At 32.2% G+C, this 14,597-nt stretch overlaps 1 protein-coding gene and 1 non-coding gene across 2 annotated transcripts; one reads left to right on the top strand and one right to left on the bottom strand.

Moving 5' to 3' along the window:
* Nucleotides 1–1,259: 1,259 nt before the first annotated feature.
* Nucleotides 1,260–1,332, top strand: TRNAK-UUU (transfer RNA lysine (anticodon UUU)). The gene has a single exon. It is a non-coding gene; the product is annotated as a tRNA-Lys (tRNA).
* A 9,570-nt stretch (nt 1,333–10,902) lies between these two features.
* On the bottom strand, nt 10,903–14,076 carry LOC127120069 (lysine histidine transporter-like 8). The gene is made up of 5 exons (XM_051050449.1): nt 13,506–14,076; nt 12,944–13,080; nt 12,427–12,854; nt 11,695–11,826; nt 10,903–11,607 (listed from the first exon to the last, which is right to left on the bottom strand). The coding sequence occupies exons 1-5, from the start codon at nt 13,931–13,933 to the stop codon at nt 11,119–11,121; spliced, it is 1,614 nt and encodes a 537-aa protein (XP_050906406.1). The 5' UTR covers nt 13,934–14,076; the 3' UTR covers nt 10,903–11,118.
* Nucleotides 14,077–14,597: the final 521 nt, after the last annotated feature.

Here is a 14,597-nt window from a genome sequence, read left to right as displayed (position 1 = left end):
TTTTGTCATGTATAAAAGCAAAACAATTTCTATTTTTAACTAACTAATCTTTAGAAATTAAAAGTTAGTTAAAACTCAAAATGAGTCTGCCTGTTCTCCCTACTGATTCTAACACTATATTTAGTATAAAGTTTTTAGACTTATGTCTTATGGTTCCTTAACTTAATTTACGATTCTATATTGAATTTTTTAGTTAATAACCATTACTTTCATATCCCTTAAAAACATCTCTGATAATTAAGTGGATCATTTATGTAAAGTTTAACTAAAAATGACATTTTATGATGTTAGCTAAAAAATATTAAGTTATGCTTAATTGACATATTTGATCAGGGTGACATATAACGTTTTCATCTTCTTCTTATCACTTTAATACGTCCACAAGATATCTTTAGAATTCATCTTCATTTTGGACCAACCAATTGCTCAATGTGCTCATCTTCTTCATAATTGCTCATCTTCATCCCCACTTTTCGATCCAAATTATTTTTCTGTTCTATTTCAAGTTGTTAAGAGGAATGTGTTTTTAAATATGTGACTAACATGTCCAACTTGAACTTTGAAAAAAAAGTTATAGGTGTAGAAACTACATAAATCACATGGACATATGTTGTAAATTCTTCATTTTTGATGAAAAAGATTTAAAGATTATAACGCAATAGAAAAAATTCAAATTGAAAAATGAGTTTGTTAAGACATAAAGATAATTGAAGATGTCAATAGTATTTGATGTTGTTAATATAATGTGTGTAACAATTTATTTAAAATCAGAATTTTGTTTGCAATTTATATTGTAAATCTTATTTGAAATTAGTGTAATACCGTAAAATTCTGTGAGCAAATCTGTATTATGGAATTATTAGTTGAATTGAACAAGTTTGTAAGTAATATTTTCTGAACATATTGTGTTGTGAATTTATGTTATACTGTTACATTCATATTTTGTGATGTATTGTGTTTACTAAAACCAATATATTGTGTTTACTAAAACCAGTATATGATATTAAAACTCGTATGCATCAACTATTACATGAGCAATTATAAGTTATTAAAAATCAATATACATTTGATTAAATATCATGTGTTGCATGAGCAATTATAAGTTACTAAAAACCAGCTTGTGATGTTAATTTGAACAATTATCTATTATAGAAAATGAAATTAAAATACAAAGATTCATGTCCCAAATAAATGAACAATAATCTTTTTTAACTAAATTTAAGTAGTACCATTAAACCCTGAGTATCATAAAACATCAAGCCGTCTTAGCTCAGCTGGTAGAGCGCGTGGCTTTTAACCACGTGGTCGTGGGTTCGATTCCCACAGACGGCGAAAATTTTTTAATTAATTTTGATTTTTCTTCTTTTTAATTCTTTCCAACATTTATCCTTTAATTTAATGAAACCTACTTTGTTAAAATGTACGGACGGACGAAATACGCATGTAGTACTACTACAAAGAAACTAATCCGTGTTCATTATTTTATCAAAAAATATTTAATTTCATAATGAAATAATGGAGAAAAATCGTTTTCATAAGATATACGATATAGATCAATTAAGCATGCAATTGAAAATTATGCCTCGAGCTAGGTGTGTAGAGACGTATAGGAACAATCCATGCGAGCATGTATTTAATTATTTAGGAGACTTTGTGTGACCGGCCAAATAAAAGTATATCTAATATGGTTGGTACATAATTTATTTCTTTATTTATTTTTAGTAAAAACTAAAAGTAAGTTAGTAATAGATTGTGTCAACGCATCAATTTTGTTTTAATTAGATGAGTAATTTATAGCTTTAGTCTATTTGTGGTATGATTTCTGTTGTTCATTCTTTGTCTAATTTGTGAAAGGTTCATGTTTCAAGTTTCACGTATAGTTTCTAGACAGAGACATCTACTAGTAGCTTTTATTATCAAACCTGTTTTTCACAAGTTTAACTTTTACACCCATTCTCTGAATATATTTCTTTTCTTATCATATTTTTATTTCCATCTCTTTTCTCTAAAGTGTTGTAAGTACACTCCTCATTGTTTTCATTAATAAATATGAGTTGTGTTTATTCTACTTTAATATAACTAAATTGTTCATAATGAATGTGTAGTTATTCCGGTGAAGAATAAAATATTGGTGATGTATAGATATAAAATTCTTTATGTATGATGATTCGAATCTCTTCTGTGGTGTAGCGGATTATCCCCCTCATGTAGATTCGCCAGAGTAGAAGTCGGATGTGTTTGAAAGAGTAGTAGTCGAATATAGTTTTAAACAGTCGAAGTATGTAGATGTCGAAGAAATTTACCTCGACAAGAGTTAAACTTAACATTTATCTTGTTTTGTTAGTCAGTTAGAGATTACTTGTTGTGCAAGTAATCTCATATATAAATAGGGAGATACCATATTATTATAAGTAAGTTGAATAAGAGAAATTCAGAGTGAATAAACGTAGAGAAAAACTTTGTAGAATTTGATTCATCTTCTTCTCTTTTCTCCCAAAACCCCAATTTCTCTTTTTCTTTCAAATCATTGTGCGGTGGAATCATCTTGCAACGAAGGTGTGGTTGAATCACTCAAGTGAAGAGTGAGGAACGAGAAGAAAGATCAATCAGAAAGATTGATTCTCGTCCAATCAAGATTGATTTGGATTATCTTCAAGATTGTGGTTAATTCCAACATATGGTATAAAAGCTTGATTGTGATTCTTGGGAGGCATAGAGTAATGACTTCTCATCCGAATGGACATTTTCCAGCAAATCTTCTAATCTTGAATGGTAAGAATTATGAGAATTGATGTAAGCAAATGAAAGTTGTTTTCTGTTATCAAGATCTTTGGGATCTTGTGAAGAATGGAGTAACACCAATTGGAGAGAATGTTACGAATGAACAAAAGGTTGCACACAAAGATTTGAAGAAGAAAAATTATAAAGCTCTCTTTATAATTCATAAATGTATTGATCCAGACAACTTTGAGAAAATTGGTGATGTAGACTCAACAAAGTAAGCATGGGACATCCTGGAGAAATCGTTTGGAGGTACTGAGAAAGTGAAATATGTGAGGTTACAAACTCACAAAAGAACATATGAATTGCTTCAAATGGAAGAAAATGAAAGCATCCTTGATTTCTTCACTAGGGTAACAAGACCGGTGAATCAAATCAAGATGTATGGAGAAATATTGACATCAAGATCAGTAGTTACAAAGATCTTGAGGTCTCTGACTCTAAATTCGATCACATGGTAGTAGCCATAGAAGAATCGAAGGATTTGTCAAGCATGACAAAATAAGAGCTTTAAGGGACACTTGAATCTCATGAACAAAGAATGGTTGAAAGATCTACAAGCAAGACAAAGGGTGGTGTAGCTCTACAGGCGCATTTAACAAAAGAAAAGAAAGACAAAGTAAGATGGAATGGTAACAAAGGTAGAGGAAGTTACAACAATTTGACTGGTAGAGAAAACGAACAAGACGTTAGTTCATCAAATCAGAGATAATCTTCAAACCAAAGCAATTATAAAGGTGGTGTTATAGTTAGAGGAAGAGGCGATGGAAGAAAACCTACCAAAAGCCATATTTAATGTTACAACTATCATAAGTATGAACACTATGCAAGTCAATGTCGAGGAGGCAAGAAAGACAACTAAGAAAGTGATGCAAGAATTGCAAAACACGAAGAAGAAGAAGAGATGTTGCTGATGGTCATAACAAAATGTGAAGAAAGATTCAAGGACCAATGGTACTTGGAATCAGGTTGCTCATCACACATGACTAGAAGGAAAGATTGGTTTGTCAACATAAGTCTCTCGATAAAGAACAAGGTAAAATTCGGATATGACAATACCCTAATTGCTGAAGGTATTTATGATGTTCTGATTATGAGTGAGGATGGAAAAAGGTCAATACTTTTCAATGTATTATACATGTCAAACATGAAAACAATTTTCTCAGTATATGACAACTGGTCGAGAAAAATTACAAAGTGTTGATCGAAGATAAGATGACGAGAGTTCTCTACTCAAGAGGTATGTTAATATTGAAGGTACCTATGTCTCAGAACATAACCTTAAAGATTGAACTCAATGTGATGAAGCACAAGTGTCTGGCAACTACAACTAACAGAGATAAATCTCTATGACACTATAGACTTGGCCATCTCAATTTCAAAGACATCATAAATCTGAAAAGAAGAAACATGGTTTCAGGATTACGAGAAATCGACATTACAAATGAAGTGCGTGAAGAATGTGTTCAAGCAAAGAAACACAAGAATAACTTCAGCAAAGATGCGAGAAACAAGTAGATGTCAATTCTCGAAGTCATATACACAAACATTTGTGGTCTTATCCAAGTGGATTTGATTGAAGGCAACAAATATGTTATCACATTGATGATTTCAGTAAAAAATTATGGACATACCTAATCAAGAAGAAAATTAATGTGCTTAAAGTGTTCAAAAAGTATAAATCTATGGTGGAGAGACAAAGTGGTCAAAAGCTTAAAACTCTGAGAAATGGTGGTGGTGAAGAGTATGTGTCGAAAGATTTGAATGTGTTATGTGAGAAAGAAGGGATTATGCATGAGGTGGTGCCACCCTACACTCCGCATCAAAATGGAATTATAGAGAGGGACAATAGAACCATCATGAACATGGTAAGGATTATCCTAAGAGGCAAGCACTTACCTAATGAATTATGGGGTGAGGCTGTGTCGATCGTAACATATATCCTGAACAGATGTCCGAATAAGAAGCTAGAAGGAATCACACCAAAAGAATGTTGGTTTGGTGTCAAGCCTAGCTTAAGTCATATGAAGGTGTTTGGATCTATAACACATAGACATGTGCTTGATCAGTTGAAAAGAAAGCTTGATGACAAGTCTAGCCAAATGATCATGATATGATATCATTCGAATGGTGGATACAAACTATTTGATCCTTTGAAAAAGCAAGTTGTGATCAGTAGAGACGTGATCATATATGAGATGAAGGAGTGGGATTGGAAAGACAATATCAATAAATATTAAGTAAGAATTCTATGTGATGAAACTAGTGAAGCTGACAGAGAAACTCGACAAGAAGAAATGAGAGGTCAAACAGGCAGAAGCAGATCTCAAAGAATAAGAAACATGCCTTCAAGGTTGTGGGAATGTGTGATTATATCAGATGACGTGGTTGATGATGAAGGTGAACTTGTCTATTATGCTTTCTATGCAGATACTGAGCCAGTCAATATAACTGAGGCATTGAAGGAGTCAAAATAGATGCATGCGATGAATGAAAAACTGAAGTCTATAGAAGTTAACAATACATGGTCACTAGTAAAATTTCCACAAGGAAATAAGGAAATTGATGTGAAGTGGGTATACAAAGTGAAGCTGAATCCAAAAGGAAAAGTAACCAAACAAAAATCAAGACTAGTAGTTAAAGGATTTCTTTAGAGAGAAGGAATCAACTTTGACAAAGTCTTTGCGTCAATTGGTAGAATCTAAACAATCAAGTTGGTTTTTGGCCTAGCAAACTTGAACAACTATCATATGTGTCATATTGACGTGAAATGTGCATGCCTAAATGGTCCCTTAGATGAAGAAATCTACGTTACACAACCAGTTAGGTTTGTGAAACAAGGCTAAGAAAGCAAGGTATACATGCTGCATAAAGCCCTATATGGACTCAAGAAAGATCCAAGAGATTTTAATAAGAAGATATATGGCTTTATAGGAGAGAAATAATTTGCAAAATGCACAACTGAGCATGTAGTATATGTCAGAAGAAGCGGGAGTGAACTACTTATACTATGTCTCTATGTCAATGACCTGTTGATAACCGGTAGCTGCAAGAATGAGATCAAAGACTTCAAATGTGATATGAGCAAGGAGTTTGAAATGCATAACTTGGGTAACATTTCATACTTCCTTGGTATCGAATTCTATAAGGGTAGTAGAGGCCTAATGATGCATCAGAGAACATATGCAAGTGAAATACTCAAAAGATTTAAGTTGGAAGACTTCAATGCAACTTTGACACCTACTGAACCATGACTGCAACTATCAAATGACTCAGATGAAGATGATGTCGATCCAACTCAATATAGAAGAACAATTGGATCATTAAGATACCTTTGTTAGACAAGGCCTGATCTAGCATACAATGTACGTATGGTGAATAGATTCCAATAGAAGTCAAAAGTATCATACCTTGCAGCCACAATGAGGATACTAAGGTATCCCAAAGGAAGTCTCGACTATGACATTTTGATTCCTACAGAAAATGAAGGAAAGGAATGCAAACTAGTGGGGTACACTGACTCAAGTTGGTATGGTGATGTCGAGGATAGAAAATCCATAGTTGGATATGTGTTTACGTTAGGGGGTGTCCTGGTTGCTTGGAGTTCAAGAAAAGAACCAGTAGTAGAGTTGTCATCATGTGAGGTCGAGTACATAGTTGTCTCTCTTTGTGCATGTCAAGCAACATGGATGGTAAGCCTAACCGAGGAGATTTCAAGAGAAGATTATGGAGCAATGATCATGAAGATCAAAAACATGTCTGCTATCAACTTTACCAGCAACCTAATAGCACACGGAAGAAGCAAACACATTGAGACGAGGTTCCATTATCTTTGAGAGCAAGTAGCAAATGGGAAGCTGAACTTGGAACACTGCAAAATTGAGAATTAGATTGCAAACATCATGGCGAAGGTTGTGCATGTCGAATTACTCAAGAGATTGATAACTATGATGAATGTAGACAACTTAAACACAATGAATTAGGTGGTGTGTTAAATATTTAATTCTTTGTGTTAAATATTATGTAGATTCGATAAAGTAGAAGTCAAATGTATTCAAAAGAGTAGTAATTGAACACAATCTTAAGCAGTCAAAGTATGTAGTTATCGAAGGAGTTAACCTCGACATAGTTAAACTTATAATTTATCTTGTTTTGTTAGTTAGTTAGAGATTACATGGTGTGAAAGTAATATCATCTATACATGAGGAGGTACTCTACTATTATTAGTAAGTTGAACAAGAGAAATTCAGAGAGAATAAATGTAGAGAGAAACTATGTAGAATTTTATCTATCTTCTTCCCCTTTCTCCCAAAACCCTAATTTCTCTTTTCTTGCCCAATTTTATTTTAAATCATTGTGCGGCGGAATCATATCAAAACCAAGGTATGGTTGAATCATTCAAGTTAAGAGTGAGGAATGAGAACAACGATTAGTCAGAAATATTGATTCTCGTTCAATCAAGATTGGTTTAGATTATCTCCAACATTTAGGTTAATTCCAAAAATATTTTCCTACTCAGCGATTTGAACATCCATTAAAATGTTTGTATCAATTAGAAAGTAAAAAAAAGATGATAATCCACTAAAAAAACTTAAATAATTTATGGAGAAAAAATCAAATTAATTGAGAAATATCATAATATAATACAACTAAGTGATACAAATCATCTTCACTATTAACAAGAATTGAAATATAATATATTTTCACTGATATTAGCAAGTATTGTGTTCTAAGGTTTGTGGTGGTGAACGACCACCTATTAAATGACCAACTGGAACCATTCCACAATTGTCGTGCAAACTCGACCACAACCACCGCCAATTACGGTGCCACATTTCAACGATATCTCATAGGTGATATGCTTTCTGACAGATAATGATGAGAGGTATTATAGGAATAGAGTTATTCTTCCATCATCAATTCTAGTTTTTTTATTCAATTGGTTCTTTTTTGTATCCTTTTTTTTATTCTTATCCAAACAGAAATCTATGGAACATTGTTTGGTTTAGCAACATCAATAGTCGGTGTAACAAATTATTTACCTTCCGTCTTTCCTTTGGTGAGATGACGATTATCTTGGATGATGTCTCCAACCTCTTCCATCTCCTCCTAGCTGGTGAATTATTCACCACTCCACTATTGAACCAGGAGATCGCATGTATGGTTGCTAAGACACACCTGAGTGTTACACTAGTGTTGGTATTGGAGGAGTTAAAGTCTAATAGTGGTGATCCTTTTCGTATCTCTTGGCTCCGGGAAACGTAATGAGTCATTGATGCAATATGAGGCGACAAGTAGGATATACATGTTACATTTTGTTGGATGTACTATTTTAGCGAATAAGTCTCATGTATACATTGATTTTAGGTACATATACCTATTTGTTGACTTCGAGTCTCCCCATTGGGATGAGGTGTTACCATGACGATATTATATAATGGCCTTAGAGAGGCGATTGTCTTTGACGAGACAACTTCTCGGATACATGAGTCTATTTTTAGGTATGAATATTTATTATGTTTCATTTATTTCGTGAGTATTTATTAAAGACATTTAATATTTTGTTGTATAATTATATATATTACTATAGTGTTGGATATACGAACATTTCTCGTCCATTTGTGACAAGCAAAATCGTGGTCCTATCACAAATGGCTTCCCATGGGCCACTAGATGGAGATCAAGGAATTCTCATTCAGGCGATCTTCTAGAGTACATGTGGAGGATGAATGCTCTGATCTTGGATGATGTCATGTGGACATCCTAGGAAAATTATAAAGTATATCGGGAGTTCGATGAGACTATCCTTTTTTCAGGTTATATGCGATGGAAGAGTGTTGTTGCTGCTGCATATTTACCTGAGGTGTCTGCGTCAATTTGACTATGTTCAAGACATTCCTAAATCAGTCCATGTTATACCATCTATGGGCATTGATAAATGGTTTGAGTCTAACATTGCGAGCAACAGTTGTGTTATTAGAGAAAATGCAGTAGGGGTATCTTTTCTTGGATAATATTTAGATGGTTATTTAAAGTGGTACTTTAGAGTATCACACACCCACATGTTGAGTATGCAAATGATATTGGACTTTCACATGATGGAGGACTTTCAAATGATGTGTCACCGCCTCCACCTAGTATGACTGATCAACAACGTTTGCAGATGATATCACTTCTTTTTAATAACCTCATGGGTTTGGTAAACCCAAATGGTGATGTCTATGTAGGGTTACCAAAAACACCACACATTGTCCGTGGTGCACAAATTTAGATTTTATTTGTTTTGTTCATTATTAATTGTCTTTGACATTATTTTGGGTTGTTTTCGACTATTATGTATTATACTTAATTATTTTTATTTTGTTGACATTTTATATTAATATTTCTTTACATGAAAATTAGCATTACATTATTGTGATATGAAGATAACATGATAACTCAACATGAATATAAAATAACATAACATGAACCTAACATAGACATAGCTTAACCATTGACTGATAATTCAAGATGTTTCATCATCTTAAGAATATTGTTAGTAGATTTTTCAAGTTTCACATTCATCTCAATTGGACTCTTTATTGTGTAATATGGAAATATACTCCACATAACTCTTAGGGATCTTCATCCGTATTCAGTTCAAATTTATTGAACCTAATATTCCCTTGATTATCAATCGACTCAATCTTAACCACCCTTCAATTGTTTGGGTAATGCAAAAGATTATCCAGTTTGGATTTCAAATATACAAGAAAGGTGTCTTTTTTAACCCTAAATTCAAAAGGATGACTCGCGTCGTTTAAGTAAATAAAGACGAGATATCAAAATTGAGACATTGCAAGATGTTTTTGTTAACAACATATGATACATATTTATACAATTTTAAATCATTATGGACCATACAAAAATGTCGATGCAATCGCAACCCTATAAAACTGTCATTGCAATCAGAATCGTACAAAAAATATAATTACTAGATTTTTAGAGGTGGAGAAAATGTCTGTTATACAAAAAAATTTGAAATTTTTTCTTAACCGTAACTATACACCAACATTTTGAATAATCCAATAAAAACACATATCGGGTTTCTAATAAAACTACCAGATTTTCCGCATTTTACATATTTTTGAAGTATAAATCTTTTGTAAAAAATATAAATTTTCAGAGGAAAACATTAAGAGGGATAATTTTGACATTATTAAAATATGTGAGGTGTCTAATACATATGTAGGGTGGCAGGAAAATTTTCCAATGTATGGCAGCGGTTGTGTTATTCGATATATTTGTGAGTATGCTTTTGGGTTGGTGTATGCTGCAAATTTTAATGGAGACAAATTTTAATGGGCCTAGATTATTGTCACATTTTAGTCAATGGGCCTAGATTTTTGTTTTTATGCAAATTATTGGTGCAAATTTTAATGGGCCTAGATTATTGTCACATTTTAGTCAACGGGTCTAGATTTTTGTTTTTACACCCCTAAAGAAGCTAATTTTACACCTCAACAATCTTGCATGTGCTTCCTTATTGTCCCTAGTTGCAAAAAAAGAATTTCTTTGTTGCCAAATTTATATCAAAAGATATAAATTATCTTAATGGCACCTAATAAGGGGCAAGTTGAATTCGTTTTTAATTTATTTTTCAAAGTTAAGACTTCCAAACTTCAATCTCTTGATTTTTTTTTTTTAATATACAAGTGTCTCAAAAACAACTCTTCAAGATGTTTTTGAATATATAAAAAAAACACTTAACAACAAACGAAATAGCTCTTATTTTATATATATATATATATATATATATATATATATATATATATATATATATATATATTTGTTTATATAAAATAAGAGCTATTTCGTTTGTTGTTAAGTGTTTATATATATATATATATATATATATATATATATATATAAAATTACATTATCAATTTGTTCTTTTTAATGAAAGAAGATAGTAGAATGCAATTTAAACAATTTCTAATCAGGACTATAAGATGAACTGTGTAAATTAGATTTTAGATGATATAAATGTATTTTAGCTAATTGTTCCCATCCAAATTTTAATTTATTTTATACACATGAAACCAGATTCATCAAATTTCTTATACTCATATACTTGATAAATAAATAAAAAATCTAGTATATCTGCTTCAATTATGCAATTATGCTAGATATACACTTTTCTTAGTTTGCTTGGTGTGTGGAGGTGTACAAGTTACAATTACAAACTGGGGTATACAATTTTGAAATTCTAAGACAAAACTTTAAAAAGACAACTATAGTCTTCCTTTTTCCTTGATACATAAGTTTCATAGTAAGTCTTTTCCTCTTTGGTTGATACTATTTAGGGTTAAAAAAGCTCACATTAACACCAGTATCAATAATAACATATATACTAGCTGTAACTAATATGGCACTTAAACCAATCCCAAATGTTCCCAAGAACCAATTGAGATACCACATCAAACTATACTTCTTTGGCTTCTTTATTTTGAGCCACATGAAACATGGATATGCCAATGTCACTGGCAATGCTACTCCTCCAATCAAACCAGCCAAGCTCGACAAAAACGGCAGTGCCACTGCTATGAAGAAGGACAGACACCCAAAGAAGACGCGAAAAATCACGCGCAGCCACCATGGACATGGCTTCTTCATTCTTGTTGTGTAAACCGATTCCATGTCATCGAAAACCGGCATGCCATATATTTGAAACGAACACAAGCCGTTCACAACCACGAAAAAACTGGTTAACCCTAGGACGAATCTTGATACGTCACGCGAATGGAACATGTATAGGGCCGTAAGCATTCCTCCATTTGCAGGAATCTGTATAGTTTAAGTCATTGATTCGTGATTAATTGACGGTGTAAAATTATATTGATAATCCATTATGACTAAAAATTAGATACATACGAGTTGGCCATATGCCCAATAGCCACCAATAGCTAAGGGAAATATGCAGGCAGCAATGAGTGTGTAAGAAGCCTTCACTCCTTTCCACATGGGCACATGTGATGGATGCTTCTCACTTGAAGGCATAGTAGCCTGCAACAAAATTATAAATTCATGAGATCACAAAAAACACTTCAAGAATAAGTTCATCATTTAACAAGTAATAATGTTTGTTTTTCTTACATCATTGATTTAGTTTATAAATTGAATTCTAAGTCATGGACAGCCATAAGTTACACCCAATCAAATAGCTGAAATTTAACTCAAAATGATTGAAAAATAAATATCTAGATTGTACAAGTAATTTCAATGTGAGTTGGATTAGTAAACATAAAGCCAGAACTCAATCTATTTATTGAGTGAAATAAAATTGACTATTATTCACTACCTATCCTAATTTTTTTTCAATTTTCTGAACATCATTGTGGACTAACTAATTAATATAAAATGAAAAAGTCATCAACTAACTTCAAATTATGTGAGTAAAAACAAAAATAATTCAACATTGTGTGTTTGACTCAGCACATCTTAATGAAGTTTTTCAACAACTTTGAAAGCAGTATTTCTCATCAAATTGTCAAAAAAACTAATGTATCTCTCTCATTACTACAAATTCAAAAGACTAAACAGGAGAAAAAAAACTTCAAATTGGAATTTAATTAGGTAAGATAAATAGAAAATCATGTCACGTACCTGAATTTCAAGGATGAGATTGTGACCTCTAAAAGCAAAAGCTATGATGCCAAAAGCATTAAGCACACTAAAAGCATTTTCAACTTTGTTCCCACCCCTCACAGGATTATAATTCACCCCTGGTAAGGCACCTTGTGCCACAGAAGCTGCCCAAATGGAGGTACAATAGCCTACAGCAGTGACAGCTCCAATGAGGGAAACTCCAGCTATAGAATTCAAGTTTGGCAACTGAGACAAAACCACAGCCGCACATGTAAAAACCAAGTACCATTCCACAGTAGTCATAGGTTTTGCAGTGCATGAATCTCCACATACAACTTGATAGAATGTTCTAGCAGTTGATCCTCCTATGATGATCAGTGTAGTGCATGTTCCTGCTGATAGGTACAATATTGGAAATAATGCTAGCAATTTCCCCAGTTTCTCACCTGAAAAACATACAAATTTTAAGGTTTAGTTTATTGTGAAATCGTTTTATGTGCATGATTGTGATGGAAAGAAGGGAAGAAATTGGTACCGAATGTGGCGAAGCTGAGTTGAAGGTAACGGCTGTAACGAACACCGTTCTCGACGGATTCGTGAAGATGAACGAGTAGCCATAAGGTGTATAGTTGCCATGTGAATGCTATTGTCAAACTTATTATTCCCCATGTCCTGCAATTATTAATGGCAAATTAATTTTGATTTTACTAAAGTTTGTTACATATATATATATGAATTAATTTGGATAAAATTTATTCAAAAATAGAAATTAAAAAGTTGTGAATGTTAGAGTTTAAAATCATTATAACTCTAAAGGAAAGTATTAGAACTATAAACTTTTGAGTGACCCATCTCTAAATATATTTTATTCCAAAATGAATAATTACTACTAGTCTTCCATCCCCTTACCTACTATCTTATTTCACAAAATAAAAACTATCACATGATTTTTTTATATTAGTCTTATCTCCTTCACAAAAACAAAAGGATAAATTATCATTTAGATCACTATGACAGAATTAACAACTAATATTTATCCATTAAAAAGAAAAACAAAATTTGAAAGATAAAAGATTGAATAGTGGAATGAAACTCACCAACCAAGAATAGTGAAAGCAACAGGAAGAACAAGAGCTTGAATTCCAATACCAGAACAAAGAGTATGAAAAGCAGCATAGTATTTGTTACCATTCCTAGACTCAGTTATGGGTAACCAAGCATCTTGAGGATCAAGCTTAGTTAGTTTCAAAGCTTTTCTCATAGGACTTGCCAAAGGAGTAATAAACCTTGGAGTCAAAGACATTCTTGGTGTTCTAGGTGTTCTAGGTGTCTTTGGAGTCTTGCTCCTTGTATGTGGTGCATCTCCATTTTCTGATTGAAGAAGTGGTGATCTTGTGAGAGATGGTGAGTGAAGCTGTGAAGGTGGACATGAAACTGGTGGTGATGCTACCATAGGTGTTCCCATCAATGAATTTCCTGTTCTTGGTGTTATTGGTGCTGACCATATTTCCTTAGATTCACCCATGTTATGTTTCACCAATTTCCTGTTTTTTGTACCTTGTATTGTGTTGTTTGTTTCTTCCTATGTTCTGCACTTTGTGGTTTGTGTGTGTATATATAGATAGGTGTGAAATAATAATGCATAATTTTATAAGGATAGGGAATCATGGAGTTTCTATATTACTTTTTGACAATTTGTTGAATATAAAACTCGTTTATAATAGCCATCACAATAATAAACTAATATTTATGATATCTCGTAAAGAAAACAAAAACATTATAAAAACATTTAATCTATTGGGATGCTGTTGTTAGTGTGCATGAATTTTTCTACGGTGATTTTTTTAATCAAAAATAAAATAAAAATTTGTCCTATTCATTTCAAAATATTTATATAAAAAAATCCAAAATAACCGATTACTTCAAATTCTAATACAAAATTAATTATTTTGATTACTCTATGTAATTTATTCACACTACTTACATTATTTTTAGTTAAATATTTTTATATTTATAGTAAAAATAAATACATCAACATATAATAAAATTATATAAATAAAATTAAAATATATAATAATTCATGATAAGGAATTATACATATTTTTTCATTTGTATAAATTTGACAACTATGTTACTTGTTTTGGGTCGGTTAAGTAATATTTATGATTTTAATGAGAATTAATTTAATA

This window comes from Lathyrus oleraceus, chromosome 2 (genome assembly GCF_024323335.1).
Source record: "Lathyrus oleraceus cultivar Zhongwan6 chromosome 2, CAAS_Psat_ZW6_1.0, whole genome shotgun sequence".
In the NCBI taxonomy this organism is placed as follows: Eukaryota; Viridiplantae; Streptophyta; class Magnoliopsida; order Fabales; family Fabaceae; genus Lathyrus; species Lathyrus oleraceus.
Note: the sequence above shows the minus strand (reverse complement) of the source record. Positions and strands in the feature narration are given on the sequence as shown.